The following is a 26,256-nucleotide window of genomic DNA, read 5'->3' as shown; positions in this document are numbered from 1 at the left end:
TGGCTCTATCTCATCCCAGTCTGATCCTCTTATGTCCTGATGTCTCAAACCAAAGAACAAAGTGGCAGCACCTCTTCAGGTTATCCCCCCCACCCCACCCCCCACCAAAATCTGCCAGTGAAGGTTACTCAGCTGAATACTATTCACTTGAAGAGATGTCAGACTAGAGCAGCAAAGTTGTTTAAAAACCTCTCTGTCCCATCACACATTTCTATTAAACACAATTCCTCAAACATCCTAATACTCTACCAGGTTATCACTTTGAAAAAAAAAAAACTTTAAAATTCAAGTGGTCCCTTAAAATACTGTTAACCTAGGTTAAGAATTTTCCTAACTAAAACAAATCGAAGCCTCAGAGAGGAAAATAATTTCCAACTTGTTCCTTTTTCTTCTGTATCATTCTGAGAAAAATGTCAAAGATCTAGAATTTTTAAAATAAGTCTTTATAAATAATGTATCCAAAGATTTTTGACCCACTACATAAAGTAAGAATCCCACTCTTTAAGAAAAATATACAGATTTTGATGAGTTTAAATTCTGAGAGGTTCAAGCCTGATGCCAAGCCTTTAGATGTCTACTGCTTCAATTCCAAAGGACCAGTGGATAGCAATTTTAGTACACAAAACTCCACTATGCTGTATAGTTCCTTTTTTCCTGGGTCAGACAGCTTTATTCTGCTTCATTAACCCCTTCTTTGCTCCTTGATGGATCTTGGAATCCAGTTTCCCTGTAAGGGAGAAAAAGAAGCCTCATTATTTATTTTTTATATTTGCAATGCAAATCTTTCATGGCCTCCCAGGTCTTCTGGTTACTGTGTTTCTGTCACATTCAATTATCTTGCTTCAGGACTCAGATATTTTCAAACTTCGGGGTTTCATTCTGTAAGATTGAGGAAGCAATGGGAACACTGTAGAGGGACACACAAATGTACGTATGTACACAAACACAATGAGTATTCACCTAAAAATCTAAGAAGTTAATATTTCTAATTTTGTAGTTACTAGAAAAGAAACATTGCGTTTTCCAGAGTGCCTGATGCTAAGGCAAGTTTTTAAAGAATACACACATAATGATAAAGGAAGACATTTCACACAGTGGGAAACCCATTCCTCTGACCTGTTAACTGGCTGAGCATAATGCATGTACCTCCCTCACAGTGAGAAAAGCAGTTCAACTCACTCCTTTGCTGCCTCAGACTTAATAGGGTGAGTGACCTGAAACAGTGGAGTAGAATCCACATGAATGCTTTACTGACAAAGGGCCCCTATCACCAGTTAAGAAGGGCAAAGGTCATAGGCTGTATGACTCTCCTAAGTGTTAAAGTTAGAAAACAAGCAACCTTCCTGTCCCAGGTGACCCTAATGAGAGGTACTTGACGGATGTGGTCTCCGACCTCTGACTCCTCAGATCTGCCAGGATAAAGTTGGGTTCAGTGGTAGCTGCCTTAGGAAATATCCATCTCATGAAGAAAAACTAACAGAGTTCCTGTCTGCCTGGCCTGAGAACAGAGCTTGCAGGTTGCTTTCTCCCACAAAAAGTCTTATTTAAGTCAATAGAGATGCTGATGCTGGAAACAGAAATAGTTCAGTTCAGCCTTGGCACTAAATAAACAAACAAACAAAAACAAAAGCAACTGGGTGTACTACAGGCCTATACCCACAACCACTGCCCCTTGTATGTTGTCATTTTCATTTGTTGCAGTAATCAGGTACAAGAGAGAAAGCACTGGACAAGAAGCCAGGAAACCCAGGTTCCAGTCCTCCTTTGTCTGATACAAACTAGATGAGTGACTTGGGGCAAGTCATTAGATCTCTCTGGACTTCAATATCCTCATTTGTCCAACTAAGGTAAGAATACATGTCCGGACTACTGCACAAGGAGAGTGTGAAAAAAATTACTTCAATCTAACAAGTTTCCCTGTTTTCTTAATTTTTTTATTCTTCCTCAACTTTCCAGGGCTACATCTGCCTCTGGAATAACATTACTTCCTTCTCTGGGCTTCCTTAGAAACCATCACTAAGTGATATCCTAAATGATGTCCACAACAGTCACAATGATGTTGACTTTAATTTGGGCTTTAGAGCACAGAGTTCTCCCAGGGATTTAGGAGTTCTTTCATCCCCCAGTCTGTCTTGCTGGAAATCCAAACATGTGCCAGCAATCTGGCAAAGGGCCCTGTTAGGAGGCAAGTTTGCCATTGTATCCCTAAGACTACCAAATGGTAGGTGCTCAATAAATGAATTAAACAAAGAAAAGCAGACACCAGAAATTTCAAAACCTTTACTTTATAGGGACTACTAAGTAACCAAAAATAGCAGATATCAGATAAACATAAAAGAGTACTCACTGTAAAGCTGGTGGTACCCAGAGGTACAAAGAAGTATTGCGTCTCATTAAGCTTTTTAGGACAAGCTAGGACAGAATTTAGAATTCCATCTAGGACTACAGACTTCTAGTTCTCTGTACTGAATAAGTTAGAAGACCCAGGTCCCAGTTTTAGTCCTAAGACTACCTATCTGTTTAACCTTGAGGAAGTCACCTAGTCACTCTTGTCCTCAACTTTTTCAATGCTATGAGGGAACTTGGACTATACAGTAGTGAAGGCCCTTTGCAGCTCTGTGATACTGTGCCCTAAAAATGAAATGTAAATTGGAATACTTTGTTTCTGAGGCAATGTGATAAAGTGAGAAGAGCAGGAAACCTAGAGGTAGAAAGGCCTCAGCAAAATATGATTTCTGTAAACCTGTTCACTCAGCTATAAAATGAAAGGAAGAAAAAATTTCTACTAACTTACAAAGTTGTTGAGAGGATTATAGCTAATGCTAAGTGTTTTTCTATATACTAAGCACTGTACCAAGTATTTTACATACACTGAATCATTTAATCAAATAATTAATTGAAATAATATACATCAAAGGGACTTCTCTGGTGGCACAGTGGTTAAGAATCCACCTGTCGGGCTTCCCTGGTGGCGCAGTGGTTGAGAGCCCGCCTGCCGATGCAGGGGACACGGGTTCGTGCCCCGGTCCGGGAAGATCCCACATGCCGCGGAGCGGCTGGGCTCGTGAGCCATGGCCGCTGAGCCTGCGCGTCCAGAGCCTGTACCCTGCAACGGGAGAGGCCACCACAGTGAGAGGCCCGCGTACTGCAAAAAAAAAAAGAATCCACCTGCCAATGCAGGGGACATGGGTTCGAGCCCTGGTCCAGGAAGATCCCACATGCTGCGGAGCAACAAAGCCCGTGTGCCACAACTACTGAGCCTGCGCTCTAGAGCCCAAGAGCCACAACTACTAAGCCCACGTGTCACAACTACTGAGCCCGCGCACCTAGAGCCCGTGCTCCACAAGAGAAGCCACCACAATGAGAAGCCTGCACACCGTAACAAAGAGTAGCCCCCGCTCACCGCAACTAGAGAAAGCCTGTGCACAGCAACGAAGACCCAACGCAGCCAAAAATAAATAAATTTATTTTAAAAATATATACATTGAAGTGCTTCATGAGTTCAAAGTTCTCTGATAAATTAACGGTAGTCGTGTTATTTATGCTAAGGCTTGGGAGTTGTGTTTCTTAGATATGGTCTCAGTTTTACTTTTAATTTACCATATTTACCAGATAACTCTAGCAAGACTTTTTTTTTTTTTTTTTTTCTTTTGCGGTACGCGGGCCTCTCGCTGTTGTGGCCTCTCCCGTTGCGGAGCACAGGCTCCGGACGCACAGGCTCAGCGGCCATGGCTCACGGGCCCAGCTGCTCCGCGGCATGTGGGATCTTCCCGGACTGGGGCACGAACCCGTGTCCCCTGCATCGGCAGGCGGACACTCAACCACTGCGCCACCAGGGAAGCCCCTAGCAAGACTTTTAACTATATTTATTTCAGGCTCCCCAAAGCTTTACTGTATAAGAATATTCCAAATATAATTTTCATAAAACTCCAGTCTGACTGTGAAAGCCCTCACGTGAGACCAGCTCAGGTAAGATCAACCCACTGGAGTAGAGCGCTCAATGGCAGGCAAACTAATCTCTGGCTTCAATGACGATGTCATAAAATGGAAAACTGATGGGAGGAAGGAGATACAGAGGATGAAGGATTTCCAGGGCACTCCCAGGGATTCAGAAAGTCTTTTATCCCCTAGACTAACCTAAGAAAACCATACATGTGCCAGCAATCTGTGAGCTCCTTACAACTAAAAACTTCTTTGCAACCCTAATATCTACCATAGTGACTGCCAATAGTAGCAGTTGGTTTAGCTGGGCAATGAAGGCCAGGGACTGGGGCTCCTTGCATGAAGAAGCAGTTATCGTGGATGCCCTCTGAACTCTGAGTTCTAGTTTAGCCTGGTTTTTTAAGACTTGGGATCTGGACAGTTAACTACAGTAATATACAGTACACCCTCTTAAAAGCAGAGTGATAATGCTTAGTTTCTGTATTTCCCCAATATTTTTACATTTAGTACATACAGCATTTCAGTGTTAAACCACATCCTCAATCATGGTGCCTAAAAGAAAATCAAATGCATGTGCAGCAGATGGAGGAGAAGTTAAAAGGGAAAAAACTATTTGCCATCAATCGATATAACTCTCATAGGGATTTTCACATGCTTTGCATAAGATATAAGGCAGAATTTGCATGAGTTTATAAAGCATGTAGTTCATTTAAAGTAAAAAAATTACCTTCATCTCTTTGAGCATTCAACCTACATATTCTACTATACTTAACTGTTTTGCATTTCTTAATTTGAGCAGACACACAGCCAAGTGATTTCATATTGCACATTGTTTTCTGAATTATTTCAACTTCAAGAAGCGCAATTATCCTCAGGTCAAGCAAGCTCAAGTTTACATGTCCAAAAACATAAATAAAAATATATGCCTTTAATATAAAGCAAATATATACACGTGATACAACATGTAAATGAGTTATATTGTAGACATTTATTTGCAAGTCAGAAGTTTGGAACTTAGAATAAATTTCTCATAGAACTAATCTATGAAAAGTGGCTAGGGGCTTCCCTGGTGGCACAGTGGTTAAGAATCTGCCTGCCAATGCAGGGGACATGGGTTCAGGCCCTGGTCTGGAAAAATTCCACATGCTGTGGAGCAACTAAGCCCATGCGCCACAACTACTGAGCCCACGTACGACAACTACTGGAGCCCGTGCTCTGCAACAAGAGAAGCCACCACAAAGAGAAGCCCATGCACTGCAACAAAGAGTAGCCTCTGCTCACCACAGCTAGAGAAAGCCCGCACACAGCAACAAAGACCCAATGCAGCCAAAAATAAATAAATTAAATAAATAAATTAAAAATTAAAAAAACAAAAGAAAAGTGGCTAGGTTCCTAAGCCATCCCACAAGAAAAAAATATTTAAGGCACAGAGCTGTAACTGAAGTAGAATATTAATATTATTAATACCATGGAACTTAACCACTTCATGTAACAATATTCTAGAAGAAAATGTGAAGCATTCCAAATTAAGAGCCAAGTATAGGAATTCCGTTGTGGCGCAGTGGTTAAGAATCACCTGCCAATGCAGGGGACATGGGTGTGATTCCTGGTCTGGGAAGATCCCACATGTCGCGGAGCAACTGAGCCCGTGCACCACAACTACTGAGCCTGTGCTCTAGAGCCCATGAGCCACAACTACTGAGCCCATGTGCTGCAACTACTGAAGCCCGTGCACCTAGAGCCTGTGCTCCGCAACAAGAGAAGCCACTGCAACGAGAAGCCTGCGCACCGCAACGAAGACTAGTCCCCACTTGCCGCAAGTAGAGAAAGCCCACACGCAGCAACGGAGACCCAACACAGCCCTAAATAAATAAATTAATAAATTTATTTTTTTTAAAAAAAGAGCCAAGTATGTATTTTCCCCTATGGCAGTGGGATTAAAGACTTTCCCAGCTGTAAACTACTGGAGGTGGTCCCTATGGCTTAAGGGAAGGAAGTTCTGGCAGAGTGTAAAGTTTTTAAAGACAGTAAGGATGAATGAAGGACAAAGGAATGAAGAGTTACAGGGAATAGAAACTTCACACCAGACTAAATCCTCAGGTAGGCTTGCTCCCTCTCAATAGAAGTTTTTTTCCGAGACACAGGGATCGGTCAACCTATTCTTTCTCCACCCCCCCAACACCACCACCCCCACCAACCCCTACCTTTACCTATTGTTTCTGACCCATGTTTCACCTTGTCTGGTCTACCATGAAAGAAGCTGCAGTCTCACAATTTCTCTCCAGCCCTGCTGTCCCTAAAACAAGCACACAGACCATTTTGGCTTTTTAAAGCTTTTAACCAACAGAAGGAACGGGGAAAAGGTTTCTCTTAAGACCATCACCCTCCCTGCCCCCTATTAAACCTTGTGGAGAAAAATGAAGGCCATATGTGTGCTGAAGGTGGGTCTCTGGGAGGAGAAAGTACTGAAGTAAAACGTTTCAGAGAAATATATAAACTCTGCTTACACAAAACATTTTCTCACAGGAGTTTAAGCAGCAGATGAAAACCAAGATAGAAAGGAAGCTATGAAAAGGTAACTGGGACTAAAGATCAAGTAGCAGTGGGTCTGGGAGAGAAGACTGACCACGTTTTCCTCCTACCACCAGTGTTGCCATCAGTGCCCAAAGCAAGGTAAGAATGGACTAGAGTAGAAAGGGGTAAAATTTCTCAACCTAAAAAGGAGAGAAAAAGGGAGATTTAAATCCTAAATAGTGAAGAAGAAGGAAAAAGAATTTCCAGGGCCACTTGGCTAACAGGTAGGGTAAAGTATGAAGTAAATAATTTGTGTAAGTCAAGGGTAATTTATGTTCATATTTTCTGACTTGCAGGAATCTCAGGAATATGTTTCACAAATCATGAGGGTTGCCTGAATTTTGCAGTGAATATACATGAATCTAAATTCATACTCCAAGTATTTCATTTTGTGATCAAAAGCAGTATTATCCATAGCGCAGTCAGCTAATCAACAGCATTAGTATCACTTGGGAGAAGGGCACAAGAACCTGTGTTTTAACAGCTCTCTAGGTGACTTTTATTTATATTACAGTCTGAGAAGTACTTCTTTACAGAACAGATTTATAAAATAGTTGGTCCACGACGAACAAGGTGACATAGTATTGAGCATAGGCAACAACAATGCATCCAGTTCACACAATGGGAAAGCAATGTCACAGAGTCATGAAATAGTAACTGACATGAGCAAATGGGAGAGTTGCTGATGCTGTTTTTTTTTTTTAACATCTTTATTGCAGTATAATTGCTTTACAATGGTGTGTTAGTTTCTGCTTTATAACAAACTGAATCAGTTATACATATACATATGTCCCCATATCTCCTCCCTCTTGCATCTCCCTCCCACCCTCCCTATCCCACCCCTCTAGGTGGTCACAAAACACCGAGCTGATCTCCCTCTATGCAGCTGCTTCCCACTAGCTATCTATTTTACATTTGTTAGTGTATATATGTCCATGCCACTCTCTCACTTTGTCCCAGCTTACCCTTCCCCCTCCCTGTATCCTCAAGTCCATTTTCTAGTAGGTCTGCATCTTTATTCCTGTCTTGCCCCTAGCTTCTTCATGACCATTTTTTAAAATTCCGTATATATACGTTAGCATACGGTATTTGTTTTTCTCCTTCTGACTTACTTCACTATGTACGACAGACTCTAGGTCTATCCACCTCACTACAAATAACTCAATTTCATTTTTTATGGCTGAGGAATATTCCACTGTATATATGTGCCACATCCTCTTTATCCATTCATCTGTTGATGTACACTTAGGTTGCTTCCATGTCCTGGCTATTGTAAATAGAGCTGCAATGAACATTTAGGTACATGACTCTTTTTGAATTATGGTTTTCTCAGGGTATATGCCCAGTAGTGGGATTGCTGGGTCATATGGTAGTTCTATTTTTAGTTTTTTAAGGAACCTCCATACTGTTCTCCATAGTGGCTGTATCAATTTACATTCCCACCAACAGTGCAAGAGGGTTCCCTTTTCTCCACACCCTCTCCAGCATTTATTGTTTCTAGATTTTTTGATGATGGCCATTCTGACCAGTGTAAGATGATATCTCATTGTAGGTTTTTTTTTTTTTTTTTTTTGCGGTACACAGGCCTCTCACTGTCGCAGCCTCTCCCACTGTGGAGCACAGTCTCCGGACCCGCAGGCCCAACGGCCATGGCCCACGGGCCCAGCCGCTCCGCGGCATGCGGGATCTTCCCGGACCAGGGCACGAACCCGCGTCCCCTGCATCGGCAGGTGGACTCTAAACCACTGCACCACCAGGGAAGCCTCTCATTGTAGTTTTGATTTGCATTTCTCTAATGATTAATGATGTTGAGCATTCTTTCATGTGTTTGCTGGCAACCTGTATATCTTCCTTGGAGAAATGTCTATTTAGGTCTTCTGCCCATTTTTGGTTTGGGCTGTTTGTTTTTTTGATATTGGGCTGCATGAGCTGCTTGTAAATTTTGGAGATTAATCCTTTGTCAGTTGCTTCGTTTGCAAATATTTTCTCCCATTCTGAGGGTTGTCTTTTGGTCTTGTTTATGGTTTCCTTTGCTGTGCAAAAGCTTTGAAGTTTCATTAGGTCCCATTTGTTTAGTTTTGTTTTTATTTCCATTTCTCTAGGAGGTGGGTCAAAAAGGATCTTGCTGTGATTTATGTCATAGAGTGTTCTGCCTAAATTTTCCTCTAAGAGTTTGATAGTGTCTGGCCTTACATTTAGGTCTTTAATCCATTTTGAGTTTATTTTTGTGTATGGTGTTAGGGAGTGTTCTAATTTCATTCTTTTACAGGTAGCTGTCCAGTTTTCCCAGCACCATTTATTGAAGAGGCTGTCTTTTCTCCACTTTATATTCTTGCCTCCTTTATCAAAGATAAGGTGACCATATTGCGTTGGTTTATCTCTGGGCTTTCTATCCTGTTCCATTGATCTATATTTCTGTTTTTGTGCCAGTACCATACTGTCTTGATTACTGTAGCTTTGTAGTATAGTCTGAAGTCAGGTAGCCTGATTCCTCCAGTTCCGTTTTTCTTTCTCAAGATTGGTTTCGGGCTTCCCTGGTGGCTCAGTGATTGAGGGTCCGCCTGCCGATGCAGGGGACGCGGGTTTGTGCCCCAGTCCGGGAGGATCCCACATGCCGCGGAGCAGCTGGGCCCGTGAACCATGGCTGCTGGGCCTGCGTGTCCGGAGCCTGTGCTCCGCAGCGGGAGAGGCCATGACAGTGAGAGGCCCGCCTACGGCAAAAAAAAAAAAGATTGCTTTGGCTATTTGGGGTCTTTTGTGTTTCCATACAAATTGTGAAATTTTTTGTTCTAGTTCTGTAAAAAAGGCCAGTGGTAGTTTGATAGGGATTGCACTGAATCTGTAGATTGCTTTGGGTAGTATAGTCATTTTCACAATGTTGACACTTCCAATCCAAGAACATGGTATATCTCTCCATCTGTTTGTATCATCTTTAATTTCTTTCATCGGTGTCTTATAGTTTTCTGCATACAGGTCTTTTGTCTCCTTAAGTAGGTTTATTCCTAGGTATTCTATTCTTTTTGTTGCAATGGTAAATGGGAGTGTTTCCTTAATTTCTCTTTCATTAGTGTATAGGAATGCAAGAGATTTCTGTGCATTAATTTTGTATCCTGCTACTTTACTAAATTCATTGATTAGCTCTAGTAATTTTCTGGTAGCATCTTTAGGATTCTCTATGTATAGTATCACATCATCTGCAAACAGACAGCTTTACTTCTTTTCCGATTTGGATTCCTTCTATTTCTTTTTCTTCTCTGACTGCTGTGGTTAAAACTTCCAAAACTATGTTGAATAATTGTGGTGAGAGTGGGCAACCTTGTCTTGTTCCTGATCTTAGTGGAAATGGTTTCAGTTTTTCACCATTGTGGATGTTGTTGGCTGTGTGTTTGTCATATATGGCCTTAATTATGTTGAGGAAAGTTCCCTCTATGCCTACTTTCTGGAGAGTTTTTAATCATAAATGGGTGTTGAATTTTGTCGAAAGCTTTCTCTGCATCTATTGAGATGATCATATGGTTTTTCTCCTCCAACTTGTTAATATGTTGTATCACATTGATTGATTTGTGTATATTGAAGAATCCTTGCATTCCTGGAATAAACCCCACTTGATCATGGTGTATGATCCTTTTAATGTGCTGTTGGATTCTGTTTGCTAGTATTTTGTTGAGGATTTTCGCATCTCTTTTCATCAGTGATATTGGCCTGTAGTTTTCTTTCTTTGCGACATCTTTGTCTGATTTGCTATCAGGGTGATGGTGGCCTTGTAGAATGAGTTTGGGAGTGTTCCTCCCTATGCTATATTTTGGAAGAGTTTGAGAAGGATAGATGTTAGCTATTCTCTGAATGTTTGATAGAATTCGCCTGTGAAGCCATCTGGTCCTGGGCTTTTGTTTGTTGGAAGATTTTTAATCACAGTTTCAATTTCAGTGCTTGTGATTGGTCTGTTCATATTTTCTATTTCTTCCTGGTTCAGTCTCGGAAGGTTGTGCATTTCTAAGAATTTGTCCATTTCTTCCAGGTTGTCCATTTTATTGGCATAGAGTTGCTTGTAGTAATCTCTCATAATCCTTTGTATTTCTGCAGTGTCTGTTGTTACTTCTCCTTTTTCATTTCTAATTCTATTGATTTGAGTCTTCTCCCTTTTTCTCTTGATGAGTCTGGCTAATGGTTTATCAATTTTATCTTCTCAAAGAACCAGTTTTTAGTTTTATTGATCTTTGTTATCATTTCCTTCATTTATTTCTGATCTGATCTTTATGATTTCTTTCCTTCTGCTAACTTTGGGGTTTTTTGTTCTTCTTTCTCTAATTGCTTTTGGTGCAAGGTTAGGTTGTTTATTTGAGATATTTCTTATTTCTTAAGGTAGCACTGTATTGCTATAAACTTCCCTCTTAGAACTGCTTTTGCTGCATCCCATAGGTTTTGGGACGTCATGTTTTCATTGTCATTTGTTTCTAGGTATTTTTTGATTTCCTCTTTGATTTCTTCAGTGATCTCTTGGTTATTAAGTAGTGTATTGTTTAGCCTCCATGTGTTTGTATTTTTTACAGCTTTTTTCCTGTAACTGATATCTAGTCTCATAACGTTGTGGTCAGAAAAGATATTTGATACTATTTCAATTTTCTTAAATTTACCGAGGCTTGATTTGTGACCCAAGATATGATCTATCCTGGAGAATGTTCCATGAGCACTTGAGAAGAATGTGTATTCTGTTGTTTTTGGATGGAATGTCCTATGAATATCAATTAAGTGCATCTCGTTCAATGTATCATTTAAAGCTTGTGTTTCCTTATTTATTTGCAGTTTGGATGATCTGTCCACTGGGAAAGTGGGGTGTTAAAGTCCCCTACTCTGATTGTGTTACTGTTGATTTCCCCTTTTATGGCTGTTAGTATTTGCCTCATGTACTGAGGTGCTCCTAAGTTGGGCGCATAAATATTTACAATTGTTGTATCTTCTCTTGGATTGATCCCTTGATCATTATGTAGTGTCCTTCTTTGTCTCTTGTAATAGTCTTTGCTTTAAAGTCTATTTTGTCTGATATGAGAATTGCTACTCCAGCTTTCTTTTGATTTCCATTTGCATGGAATATCTTTTTCCATCCCCTCACTTTCAGTCTGTATGTGTCCCTAGGTCTGAAGTGGGTCTCTTGTAGACACCATATATATGGGTCTTGTTTTTGGATCCATTCAGTCTATGTCTTTTGGTTGGAGCATTTAGTCCATTTACATTTAAGGTAATTATCGATATGTATGTTTCTATTCCCATTTTCTTAATCGTTTTGTGTTTGTTATTGTAGGTCTTTTCCTTCTCTTGTGTTTCCTGACTAGAGAAGTTCTTTTAGCATTTGTTGTAAAGCTGGTTTGGTGGTGCTGAATTCTCTTAGCTTTTGCTTGTCTGTAAAGGTTTTAATTTCTCTGTGAAATCTGAATGAGATCCTTGCTGGGCAGAATAAGCTTGGTTGTAGGCTTTTCTCCTTCATCACTTTAAATATGTCCTGCCACTCCCTTCTGGCTTGCAGAGTTTCTGCTGAAAGATCAACTGTTAACCTTATGGGGATGCCCTTGTATGTTACTTGTTGTTTTCCCCTTGCTGATTTTAATATTTTTTCTTTGTATTTAATTTTTGATAATTTGATTAATATGTGTCTTGGTGTGTTTCTCCTTGGATTTATCCTGTATGGGACTCTGTGCTTCCTGGACCTAACTATTTCCTTTCCCATATTAGGGAAATTTTCAACTATAATCTCTTCAAATATTTTCTTAGTCCCTTTTTCTCTTCTTCTTCTGGGACCCCTATACTTTGAATGTTGGTGCGTTTAATGTTTTCCCAGAGGTCTCTGAGACTGTCCTCAATTCTTTTCTTTCTTTTTTCTTTATTCTGCTCTGCAGTAGTTATTTCCACTATTTTATCTTCCAGGTCACTTATCCCTTCTTCTGCCTCAGTTATTCTGCTATTGATTCCTTCGGGAGAATTTAAATTTCATTTATTGTGTTGTTCATCACTGTTTGTTTGCTCTTTAGTTCTTCTAGGTCCTTGTTAAACGTTTCTTGTATTTTCTCCATTCTATTTCCAAGATTTTGGATCATCTTTACTATCATTATTCTGAATTCTTTTTCAGGTAGACTGCCTATTTCCTCTTCATTTGTTTGGTCTGGTGGGTTTTTGCCTTTCTCCTTCATCTGCTGTGTGTTTCTCTCTCTTCTCATTTTGCTTAACTTACTGTGTTTGGGGTCTCCTTTTCGCAGGCTGCAGGTTCATAGTTCCTGTTGTTTTTGGTGTCTGTCCCTAGTGGCTAAGGTTGGTTCAGTGGCTTGTGTAGGCTTCCTGGTGGAGGGGACTAGTGCCTGTGTTCTGGTGGATGATGCTGTATCTTGTCTTTCTGGTGGGCAGGTCCACGTCTGGTGGTGTGTTTTGGGGTGTCTGTGGCCTTATTATGATTTTAGGCAGCCTCTCTGCTAATGTGTGGGGTTGTGTTCCTGTCTTGCTAGTTGTTTGGAATAGGATGTCCAGCACTGTAGCTTGCTGGTCATTGAGTGGAGCTGGGTCTTGGCGTTGAGATGGAAATCTCTGGGAGATTTTCGCCGTTTGATATTACGTGGAGCTGGGAGGTCTCTTGTGGACCAGTGTTCTGAACTTGGCTCTCCCACCTCAGAGGCACAGCCCTGATGCCTAGCTGGAGCACCAAGAGCCTGTCATCCACACGGCTCAGAATAAAAGGGATTAAAAAAAAGAAAGAAAGATAGAAGAAGATAAAATAAAATAACATAAAATAAAATAAAGTTATTAAAATAAAAAATAATTATTTAAAAAAAATTTTAAGTAATAAAAAACAAAAGAAAGAAAGAAGAGAGCAACCAAACCAAAAAACAAATCCACCAATGATAACAAGTGCTAAAAACTATACTAAAAAAAAACCAAAACGGACAGACAGAACCCTAGGACAAATGGTAAAAGCAAAGCTATACAGACAAAAACACACACAGAAGCATACACATACACACTCACAAAAAGAGAAAAAGGGGGAAAAATATATATCATTGCTCCCAAAGTCCACCTCCTCAATTTGGGGTGATTCGTTGTCTATTCAGGTATTCCACAGATGCAGGGTACATCAAGTTGATTGTGGAGATTTAATCCGCTGCTCCTGAAGCTGCTGGGAGAAATTTCCCTTTCTCTTCTTTGTTCGCACAGCTCCTGGGGTTCAGTGTTGGATTTGGACCTGCCTCTGCATGTAGGTCGCCTGAGGGCGTCTGTTCTTCACTCAGGACAGGGTTAAAGGAGCAGCTGATTCGGGGGTTCTGGCTCACTCAGGCCCGGGGGCAGGGAAGTGTACGGAATGCGGGGGCGAGCCCGCAGCGGCAGAGGCCGGCGGGAGGCGCGCCGTGCGTTCTCCCAGGGAAGTTGTCCCTGGATCACGGGACCCTGGCAGTGGCGGGCTGCACAGGCTCATGGGAGGGGAGGTGTGGATAGTGACCTGTGCTCACACACAGGCTTCTTGGTGGCTGCCGCAGCAGCCTTAGCGTCTCATGCCCGTCTCCGGGGTCTGCGCTGATAGCCGCGGCTTGCGCCCGTCTCTGGAGCTCCTTTAAGCAGTGCTCTTAATCCCCTCTCCCCGTGCACCAGGAAACAAAGAGGCAAGAAAAAGTCTCTTGTCTCTTCGGCAGCTCCAGGCTTTTTCCCGGACTCCCTCCGGCTAGCCGCGGTGCACTAGCCCCCTTCAGGCTGTGTTCATGCAGCCAACCCCAGTCCTCGCCCTGGGATCCGACCTCCGAAGCCCAAGCCTCAGCTCCCAGGCCCCGCCCGTCCCGGCGGGTGAGCAGACAAGCCTCTTGGGCTGGTGAGTGCTGGTCGGCACTGATCCTCTGTGCGGGACTCTCTCCGCTTTGCCCTCCGCACCCCTGTTGCTGTGCTCTCCTCCGCAGCTCTGAACCTTCCCCGCTCCGCCACCCACAGTCTCCGCCCGCGAAGGGGCTTCGTAGTGTGTGGAAACCTTTCCTCCTTCACAGCTCCCTCCCACTGGTGCAGGTCCCATCCCTATTCTTTTGTCTCTGTTTTTTCTTTTTTCTTTTGCCCTACCCAGGTACGTGGGGAGTTTCTTGCCTTTTGGGAGGTCTGAGGTCTTCTGCCAGCATTCAGTAGGTGTTCTGTAGGAGTTGTTCCACATGTAGGTGTATTTCTGATGTATCTGTGGGGAGGTAATCTCCACGTCTTACTCTTCCGCCATCTTGAAGCTCCTCTGCTGATGTTGTTTTTAAAAGGAAGTTAGGGACTTCCCTGGTGGCACAGTGGTTAAGAATCTTCCCGCCAATGCAGGCCACACAGGTTCAATCCCTGGTCTGGGAAGATCTCACGTGCCGTGGAGCAACAAAGCCCATGTGCCACAGCTACTGAGCCTGCGCTCTAGAGCCCGCGAGCCACAACTACTGAAGCCTGCGTGCCTAGAGCCCATGCTCTACAACGGGAGAAGCCACCGCAATGAGAAGCCTGTGCACCACAACAAAAAGTAGCCACCGCTGGCTACAACTAGAGAAAGCCCGTGCACAGCAATGAAGACCCTGCACAGCCAAAAATAAATAAATTAATTTTTTTAAAAAAGGGAAGTTAGGGGTTTCCCTGGTGGCGCAGTGGTTGAGAGTCTGCCTGCCAATGCAGGGGACACGGGTTCGTGCCCCGGTCTGGGAAGATCCCACATGCCGCGGAGCGGCTGGGCCCGTGAGCCTGAGCCTGCGCGTCCGGAGCCTGTGCTCCGCAACGGGAGAGGCCACAACAGTGAGAGGCCTGCATAACGCAAAAAAAAAAAAAAAAAAAAAAGGGAAGTTAGGCAAAGTGGACACCACTATATGTTTCTTGAGATTCCTTGGAAATAGAAGAGGCTGCTGTAGGACTAGACAGAGGAAGAGAAGTTGGGAGTTGAAGAGTGTTGCAAGTTGAAAGAATCAAGTCACAAGCACTTCCTAAGAAGTGAATATGCAGAGGGTACTATAATCACAAACACATAAAAGCAAACATTACAGAAAAGAAAACCATCAGGAGATTTCAAAAAGAGGGTGAAAAGCAAGAGGGCTAGAGCAGAGCTCTAGGAAGCAGTAATCAAGGGAATAGTGGGAAGTGGTACCTCCAAAATAGACATTCAAAAATAGACACTTAAAAAGTTAAGCCTTATTCTCAGATTGAATACTGAGGAACAATGGATAAATGACAATGCCACTGGCACTGGCTTAATACTTCCTTTAATAAGAACAGTACAGTGGGGCAAACGTACTCTTTTGGCTGACAAATAGGATTTTAAAGGTAATGGGGTCCTAAATGGAAGTTTAGAGTGATAGACTCATATACCAATAATTGTGGATCGAGGTATGTTTTGGAAAGGCTATACTGTAGTTAACCTAACATTAACGTTATTGATAAATAGAATTTTTTTATTGAAGTATAGTTGATTCACAATGTTTTGTTAGTTTCAGGTATATGATAAGTAGAATTTTACTAATCCTCCAAATATTTGAGATGACATAGAACAGGGTAAAAAGAGAAAAAAATTTTTAAGTTAAACAAGTGAGATTCAAGACAAAAAGAAAACAATTAGACCATCAAAGCTTGTGACTTACAGATTTTTGGACTTCCTTTAATAGGAAACTTCACAATCATTTCCTGGGGATTTGTGCAGATGAAAACAAATGGAGAATCAGATTCTTGACTCATGTCTGGATACTGTGAAATATAAAAATAAAAAGTTCAGGCTAGTTGGAACAAATTTTGAATTTCAAGGAGATCAAAGGATGTCCCAGAATCCACCTCAACATTCTGATAATAGTACTCTCCATTACACAGTCAGGTACAGAGGATTATGCTCAGTAAGCAAGAACAAACCTTCAACTTTCCCCAGGCTTTAGCACAGTATTCTTATACAGTCTTTTGCCCACCATCTGTGACTTCCTATAATGGAAACAACTTCTTAAAAAAGATGCCTGACATCTTCCCACAGAATCAAAACTGCCTAGTCTTTCAGTATAAGTGACTGTGAGTTGGGAGATTCGGAGGTCTCCTTCAGGAACATCAGGCACCCCCAGGTTCAGCTCAAGTGAAACAGTGGAAGATTTAAGAAAAATAGAACATTTGTGGAAATTCTGCCAGAAACAATCAACAGAGCCCTTCTCTCACTAAAGGGAAGGAAGATGATTCATTCTGAAAGGTATGAACATGCCAAAGTTCTTTTGCTGGATGCATTCCAGACTCACTTAGGGTGAAAGGTAATGGTAGAGCAATTCTGAAAATAATTTAGAAGCCTCCTTTGGATCTCATATCACAAAACAAATCTGTGTGAATACTTAGGACTTTTAGTCCTTCTGCAAAGACAGACACAGAACGTGGAATAAGACTATCTGGCCACACAATCACAACTTAAGGAACAACTGGGGTTGGCAGTAAGTGCTCTCTAGCAATGCCCAACTGACCAGGTACTTCATTATTTCCTATCTTGGGATGTCTTGTGTTTAGCATGTTGGATAAATACGACTCAAAAGCTGACTATGGCTGTGGGTCAGACTTCATCACCAGAGGAGCCTTTCTCCTAGTAATTAAAAAGTATGAAATTATTTTCCACTCTTATTCACCTGCTAAGATGTGTCCTCTAAGATATAAAAGGCTTTAAAGTAAAAATGGAGGCTTCAGTAAAATAAATAAGAAAATTCAAATGTCTCTGTAACTAGTGGAAGCATAAACAGGTAACTTCTTTACTGACTACTCTGTCCTAATGCTGCGAAGAAACAGAAGGGATTTACAGTGGCTTTTAGTCCTGCCCACATACCATGGGTTTCTGTGTGGGACAGGTGTGGCATGTACTTTGACAAAACATAGCTTAATATCAAGTATCAGCCACATTTATATTCACAGGCACTCACAATTATATTCACATGAACATTCAAAATGCTCATGATAGAAAATAAAGACTAAAGATGGAAGGAGAAACTTTCTTGTTTCCTTACTTATCCTTTGGATCTTCAGAATGCAAAGAAAAGCAGGGTCAGCTGTTACTGACAAATAAAACCAGAGGCTGCCATCAATTTCTTTAAACCTAATTCTACAGAGGCCAGAGCAGCAACAGTCACCATTCACATCTCTTCAATTTTCCTGCTCTCTCTTCTCTGTGTCTTAGAGAGTGTCAAGGCAGAGGACAAACCTGCCAGGACTTCACAGCCCTGCTTTTCCAAAACTACAAGCCATTTCACTCCTCTTTCTTCCACATCAATAAATGTTCTCTCTCTACTGGATCAATCCCATTAACAAACATACTTTCTATAATGTCTGCCATAAAACAAAAACTTCCCAGATCCCACATTCTCCTCCAGCTGCTGCTCCATTTCTCAGATTCCTTTCAAAACAATATTCATTAAAAGATTATCTATACACTCTGCCTCAAATTCGTCTCCTTCTATTTGTTCTTGAATTCACTATAGAGAGGCTTTCACTCCCATCACTCCACCAAAACTGTTCCTGTAAAGGTTATCGTTCACTTCCATGCTGCCAAATCAAACGATCAATTCTCAGTTCTCATCTTAATTGATTTATGTAGAACTTGACAGAGTTCTTCTATCCCTCCTTCTTGAACACATTCCTCACTTTGCTTCCAGGATACAATTCTCCTTCCGGTGTTGCTTCTTCACTGACTGCTCCTCATTTCCCCATTCTTTAAATGCTGGAGTACTTCAAGAGTCAAACCTCAGACCTCATCTCTCTCTACATTCACAACCTTGGCTATTTCCTTCAGTCTCAAAGTTAAAAAATAAGGTCCTGAATTTGTAACTAGGAGAGGCGATGGGTGTTAACTAAACTTATTGTGGTAATCATTTTGCAATATATAGATCATATATCAAATCTTCATGTTGTACAACCTTAAACTAATACAATGTTATACGCAATTATATCACAATAAAACAGGAAAAAAATAAGGTCCTGTAAATATAAATCAATACCACAATGAGATACCACTTTACTCTCACTAGGATGACTTATTAACAAAACGAAAATAAAAAACAGGAAAAATAACAAGCATGGGTAAGGATGTGAAGAAACTGGAACCCTCATGCATTGCTGGTGTGAATGTAAAACGGTGCAGTTGCTGTGAAAAACAGTTCGGTCGCTCTTTTAAAAGTTAACCGTAGAATGACCGTATGATCCAGCAATTCTACTTCTAGGTATATACTCAAAAGAACTGAAAATAGGGATTCAGATTATTTGTACACCAATGTTCACTGCAGCATTATTCACAATAGCCAATGGTTTCCACAATCCAAATGTCTAACGATAGATAAATGGATAAACAAAATATGGCATATACATACAATGGAATATTATTAAGCCTTAAAAAGGAATGAAATTCTGATACATGCTACAACATGAATGAACCTAGAAAAATTATGCTAAGTGAAATAAACCATACACAAAAGGACAAATATTATATGAGTCTACTTATGTGAGATGCTTAGAATAGACAAATTCGGGAATTCCCTGGTGGTCCAGTGGTTAGGACTTGGTGCTTTCACTGCCAGGGCTGGTGTTCAATCCCTGGTTGGGGAACTAAGATCCCACAAGCAAAAAAAGATAAATTCATACAGAAAGAAAGTATAATAGAGGTTACTAGGGGCTGGGGGAAGGAGGAAAGAGGAGTTAGTATTCACTGGGTGCAAAGTTTCTGTTTGAGATGATGAAAACTTCTGGAGATGGACGGTTGCACAACACTGTGAATGTACTTAATAGTTGCACAACACTGTGAATGTACTTAATACCCCTGAATTGTGCAGTTAAAAATAGTTTAAACGGTAAGTTTGTGTTATATTTACCACAATAAAAATAAAATAAAATAAAAAATCAAGGTCCTGGATTTCCTTTCCAAACCTGCCCCTCTCTTATTCATACCCCTTTAAAATAAATAGCTATTCCATCTTTCTAGTTGTTCAGGCCAAAAACCCCACAACCAACCCACTGGGAAATCCTGTTAACTCTACCTTCAAAAGATACCCAATAACTCACCACTTCTTAAGACCTCCTTTGCTACTTCCCTGGTCCAGGCCATCACAATGTCTCCCTGGATTACCAAAATAACTTCCTAATTGGTTTCTCTATTTCTGCCCTTAACCTCCCTCTTGCCTATTCTCAACACAGCAGCCTGAGCTATTTTATAAAAACATATCAGATCATGTCACTCCCCTGTTTAAAACTCTCCAATGGCTTTTCATCAGTCAGAATAAAAGACTAAGTCCTCACTATGACCTACAGGTCCCTAGACAATCTGGCCCCCATTTCCTCTCTGATGCCTTCTCCTACTACTCTCCCCACTTTCCACTCCAGCCACACAGGCTTCCTTGTTCCTGCCTCTGGATGTTTGTACTTGCTTACCTCTCTTCCTGGGATGCTTTCCCTGCTAGATATCTACATGGTTTCCTCTCTCTTTCTTCAGGACTTTGTTTATATGTCAACTTCGTAGTGGGTCTTCGGCACTCTTAACCCCCATCTCCTACCTTATTTTTTTTTTCTACAGCACTTACCATCATCTGATACTATGTAATTCACTTACTTAAATTTTTACATTTGGACTTTCCTTACTAGCATAAAAGCTCCACAAAGGCAGGGATCTTTTGTCTGTTTTGTTTACTCCTCAGCACCTAGAATCATGCCTGGCACATAGCAGGCAATCAATAAATATTTGTTGGATGAAAGAACAAAAAAATTTACCAACTTGTGCCTTTAAGTTATCTTAACCATTCTAAGTATGCACATGCTGGGAACTGGACACTCTTAGGACTAAACTCTAGATAAAAGCAGGTGCTACTCTGTAACCTGTTATCCCTCAAGCTAAATTAGAAATTTTGTGTCTTGACAAATGGCCAGTAAGGCCCTATGTTTAATAAAAACTACCCTGACATATATTAACAGAGTAAGAAAATGTCAAATAACGGGGAAAATGATGGATAAATGAAATTATAGAACAAGAGGTTCCTTGGACCCATTCATGCCTTACAATAAATATAAAAACTAAAATCAACTTTCCCAGCTGAATCTAATGTGAATATTCCTTTTCCCAAGGTCTATCACTAAATTTCAGGGGGCTTACAAGAAACAGAGCTGAAGTGCAAAGAAGCCTACAGGAATAAAGAAAAGTAAGGCCTATGTGTTGGGGGAAGGGATTCTTTTTCACAGTAAAATGCATTAAAGCAAAGTCAGTTTGGCAGGGCCTCAGTACCTGCAAAAAGTATAATCTCTGCAACTGGGTCTTAGACATGACAGACCACATTAAACACCAACAAGACTTACAAGAAAGGGATTTTTGGTTTGAAAGTCAAAAGACTAAAATGCAGCTGACTCAAAGAAAGAGTAAATTAAGAAAAAGGAGGTTCATATTTGTGAAGAACGTGAATAAACTCTCGATGTCATATCCAATTTAGAGAGGATGCTAGACTAAGGGTCACTGAGATGGCACAATAGATAGGATAGGGAATGTGGGTTATAAGCCCAAGCAACTCAAAGCAACCATTTAAATTCAGTAACAGACTCTTCAGGACGCTGCTGTTCTTGTCTTCAATAACATGACTCCTATCACCTGGTTTCCAGCCTGACGATTGTGGGAGGTGGGCCTACTCTTCTTTCATGCCTCATAAGTTTCATAGCTGTCTAACACAACAGATAATTAACTACTAAACACCCATTTTCTTCTCCAATCCAGAGGGAAATTGTTCACCAGTCATCTAGAAAACATTTCTCTTGCCATTTGCATAAGAGAAAAAAAAAGTTTAGTGGTTTTTGGCAACCACTACTGACTCAGAGCCAAGTGGGCATTTTCACCAACTCCACAAGCCTCCATTTAATCCTTGTACTGAAATGATCAGGAAGTCCTAAATGATGTCACTCTTCCCAAAAAATCCCCAGATGACCTATATGTAAATCTTACACCTGTCTCCAGAGGACTAACAGCTAAAGCAAACATTTAAGAAGAAACTCATTGACAAAGAACATATATTTGCTGTAGGTTTTCTTGGTCTGAACTTTGAGGAACTAGACAGGACATGAAATCAGGCTCTGAAATCTAGTTAGCTGAAAACCAACTCCAAGAAGATTGAGGTGATAATACTCAGAAAGAGAGAAGGAAATGAGTCTGATAAAAAGGCCACAAGCACAACAGATCCAAAGAAGCATATCCTGAAAGCAACTGCGTTCTCTGATAAATAGTTCTCATTAAAAAAGAAATAGTTCTCATTTTCCTTCAAAGCAATTCAAGGTGTTCACAGGATAACTAGTACCTTGGGCCCCACTATACTGGAGGATAAGAGTTTTCTCACATCAGAGTTAACATACTGATCATGATACTTTGATGAGATGACTACTGTATATTTGACTGGAGTTGGATAAAGATCATGCCAACTGGCCCTAAGTGGGATAGCTGAACTCATGTACCAGTACCCAGTACAAATCATGTGCCTAGTAGCAAATACAGAGGGTTCCAGCTCAGTGCTACAGAGACCATCCATATTTGCTCAGGGTAAGAGGAATAAGGGATAAGCAAGATGCAGCTTTTGGGTCTTCCAGACACTTGTGGAAGATGATCTGGTTGAAGCCACATAGCATTGGTATCTTGGTCCCAGTGTGACTTTCTGTGCCCTTGGGAATCCTATCTATACTGAAACCTCCACACACAAAAGAACCCAAGAACTTATATTCTCTCTAAAATTAACCTCATAGATTTTCTGCCCTGATTCTTCAAGACCTAAATGGGAATCACCCATTCATGACAATTATTTTTGTGTTTTTTTGTTGTTGTTGTTGTTTTTTCATGACAATTTTTTTTGGTCTTAAGTTGCATATAGCAGGCTTTCACTCCAACTTAAACTAATGAGAACCAAAAGAAAATTGCTCTTAATTAAAGATACTACATTGTAAGGTCCTTAACCATTCAAATCTACTCTAATATCTCAGAATGCTAAGACTCCTCTTGTGTTAAGCGCTCTGCCAATTTTAGATTTTTATCTCCCAATGGCTCATCTGACTCAACTGAGAACAACTACTGAGGGAGAGCTCAGCGAATCCTTTGACATGAGTTAACATATCAAGGTAAGATTATTATCAAGTAATATAGTGTCATTAACAGCAACAATACCTCTTTATCAAATAACATGGCTTTTAGAAAACAGATTAAAATATTTTAAAAAGTCCAACTGAAAAATCATAGAAAAACTGATTTTTGTATGGCGATCACATACTACAGAACACCTCTCCTTTACTGCTACAATACAGGCTTCCTTTGCCACACAGCTCCTTTATTTTATTATTATTTTTTTTTGCGTTACGCGGGCCTCTCACTGTTGTGGCCTCTCCCGTTGCGGAGCACAGGCTCCGGACGTGCAGGCTCAGCGGCCATGGCTCACAGGCCCAGCCGCTCCGTGGCATGTGGGATCCTCCCAGACGGGGGCACGAACCCGTGTCCCCTGCATCGGCAGGCAGACTCTCAACCACTGCGCCATCAGGGAAGCCCAGATCCTTTATTTTAAAAAGTCATTTTCCTTAAAAGAAAATTCTCTTCTTATGTATACCCCATCTAGACTAATGGTACTACCATTTACCCCCTCACCGCAGCCAGAAACCAAAGTTTATCTTAGACTTCTTTCTCTCACCCTTCACATCCAATCAAATCACCAAGTCCTACAGACTTTATCTCCTAAACATTTCAAACATCTGTTCCTTTCTTTCCAACTCAACTGCCAGAGCATTGTTGCTGGCCTCCATCATGCCTCCACCTGGACAATCACGATAATTTCCTAACTCATCTACTTGTTTTCAGGCTTGCCTCATCCAGTCCATCTTTCCTGCTGCTGCCAGAACAATCTTTCTAAAATGTATATCTTATTATCTTATTACATCACTTACATGATTGCCTTCAGAATACAAGTCAAATTCTTTCACATAGCATTTAAGGCTTTTCATATATCAATCAGTGCCTGCCCCTCAATTTATTGTCACCACCGTTAAGTGAACAACTACTATGTGCCAAGCTATATGCTAGGACACTGGAGACAACAAGGTGAGCTGACATAGACGGTGACCTAAAGGAACTACATGTGAACATATAATTACCAAAAAAAAAAAAAAAAAAGGTTAAAAATGTAAATAGAAATATGAACACAGTAGCCCAGAGAAGGAAGTAATTAATCCTGTCAGGGAGGAAATGGGTTGAGGTCAGAGAAGACTCTACAGGAGACAGGGACACCTGAGCTCTTTCAAAGAATGAATAGAACTCTCATGGGGGACAAAAGCATGGAGACATAGGAAGGTATATTGAGGAAGATATAAATTCTGCTTTCTTCAGGGATTGCCTTTTTTTTTGAAGGTTTCTTCACTCTCCCCACCCTGCCTCCAGCCAAGCTGAGTTAGAAGTGAGATCCCTTCCTTTATGCATTCCTTTGGTCATATGATAATTATCACGGTTGGGTTTTCTTGTCTCAGTCTCTTCTAGCAGGCTTAAAATGTTCAAGAGGGGATGGAATATCTTGTTAAAACTCCAGATCCTTAATCTTTAGCACAGTGCCTGGCACATGACAGATAGTCAATAAATACTTGCTGAATGTGTGATTATATAATATTCCGAGTAATAACGTCTTAAATTAGGAGATAATTTGCCCCCTGGTTCATAAAGTACACTGGATAACAAACTAAGAAACCATTCAACAGATTGCAGAAAGATAGCAAGGTTGTAACGCTACAGCAGATTCCTTCTAGATCAAGCAGACTGCTTTCTCTCTAAGCCTGGGTTTACTTATAGGTAAAATGAAGGTGTCACATTAAGTGACTGAATCTACCTACATAAAACCTTGCATCTGTCCCCACCCCTCTTGTCTCATTCCACTGGCATTTCCTAGAACAGATTTTAAAAATATATCCAACCTGGATGACAAGTGTCTCCTCACTAGACTTCCCATTCAGTCTCTTCACCGCATTCCATCTTCCACATTGCTGCCAGATTCATTTTCTGGCTCCGATGACCTTCAAAACACCCCTCCCCGATCCCACAACAGACTAGAGAAAAAAGTCTTACCTCTGTAGCCTATCACTCAAAGCTATCTACCATCTGACCACAACATACCTTTCCATTCAACAAAGTGGTTTGCTATTATTCTCCATACTGGCCCATGACTTTCCACCTCACATTACTCCCTCTCCCTTAGAATATGCTTTCCTACCATGGAAGTAGGAAGACTTGAACAGCAACCCCAATTCTACCATTTACTAACTGACAGTACACAAGTTATCTTAACTCTGAGTCTTAAGTTCTCTCATATCTAAAAGAGGAGTAAAGATACCTTGCTTGGTATCAAGTTGTTGTGAGGATTAGAAAATAACATATGTAATAGGTCTGGCACATAATAACTGATCAAAAAGTGATAGATTTTATCATTAATACGCTTCAAGGCTAATTCAAAAGCCACACTCCTAAGATGTTCAACATTGCTAATTGTTAGAGAAATGCAAATCACACCTACAATGAACTACCACCTCACACCAGTCAGAATGGCCATCATTAAAAAGTCTACAAATAACAAATGCTGGAGAGGGTATGGAGAAAAAGGAACCCTCCTACACTGTTGGTGGGAATTTAAGTTGATGCAGCCACTATTCAAAACAGTATGAGGTTCCTCAGAAAACTAAAAACAGAATTACCATATAATTCAGCAACCCCACTCCTGGGCACATACCTGGACAAAACCATAATTCAAAAAGATACATGCACTCCTATGTTCATAGCAGCACTATTTACAATAGCCAAGATGTGGAAACAACCTAAATGTCCATTGACAGATGAGTGGATAAAGACGTGGTACATACATACAATGGAATACTACTCAGCCATAAAAAGAGCAAAATAATGCCATTTGCAGCAACATGGATGCAACTAGAGATTATCATACTAAGTGAAGTCAGAAAGAGAAAGACAAATACCGTATGATATCACTTTTATGTGGAATCTAAAATGTGGCACAAGTGAACCTATCTACAAAACAGAAACAGACTCACAGACATAGAGAACAGACTTGTGGTTGCCAAGGGGGAGGATGGGTGAGGGAGGGATGGACTGGGAGTCTGGGGTTAGTAGATGCAAACTATTACATATATTGGGTTGGCCCAAAAGTTCGTTCCGGTTGTCCCCTAACATCGTACGAAAAACCCGAATGAACTTTTTGGCCAACCCAATAGAATGGATAAACAACAAGGTCCTACTGTACAGCACAGGGAACTATATTCGATATCCTGGGATAAACCATAATGGAAAAGAATATAAAAAAGAATGGGGCTTCCCTGGTGGTGCAGTGGTTGAGAGTCCGCCTGCCGATGCAGGGGACACGGGTTCGTGCCCCGGTCCGGGAGGATCCCACATGCCGCAGAGCGGCTGGGCCCATGAGCCATGGCCGCTGAGCCTGCGCGTCTGGAGCCTGTGCTCCGAATGGGAGAGACCACAACAGTGAGAGGCCCGCGTACCGCGCAAAAAAAAAAAAAAAAAAAAAAGAATGGATATATGTGTATAACCGAGTCACTCTGCTATATAACCAAAATTAACACAACATTGTAAATCAACTATACTTCAATAAAAAAATAAATTTAAAAAAATATATAGGGACTTCCCTGGTGGCACAGTGGATAAGAATCTGCCTGCCAAAGCAGAGGACACGGGTTCAAGCCCTGGTCCGGGAAAATCCCACA

The 26,256-nt window shown here is 41.1% G+C and overlaps 1 protein-coding gene across 3 annotated transcripts in view; it reads right to left on the bottom strand.

Moving 5' to 3' along the window:
- Positions 1 to 428: 428 nt before the first annotated feature.
- Positions 429 to 26,256, bottom strand: part of TRIP4 (thyroid hormone receptor interactor 4) — a gene marked incomplete at its 5' end in the record, with an annotated part of 70,191 nt that continues 44,363 nt past the window's right edge. For 2 of the 3 annotated variants that reach the window (XM_079699655.1, XM_079699656.1), the window contains 2 exons: positions 429 to 727; positions 16,125 to 16,227. In XM_079699655.1, the coding sequence (XP_079555781.1) occupies positions 660 to 727; positions 16,125 to 16,227 (171 nt within the window). In that variant the 3' untranslated portion in view covers positions 429 to 659. The remainder of the gene's footprint in view (positions 728 to 16,124; positions 16,228 to 26,256) is intronic. The other variant, XM_079699657.1, reaches the window with a different exon arrangement.

The sequence above is a fragment of the Hyperoodon ampullatus genome, assembly GCF_949752795.1.
Source record: "Hyperoodon ampullatus genome assembly, chromosome: 3".
NCBI lineage: Eukaryota > Metazoa > Chordata > Mammalia > Artiodactyla > Ziphiidae > Hyperoodon > Hyperoodon ampullatus.
The sequence above is the reverse complement of the archived record's forward strand: the minus strand, read 5'-3'. Positions and strand labels throughout refer to the sequence as shown.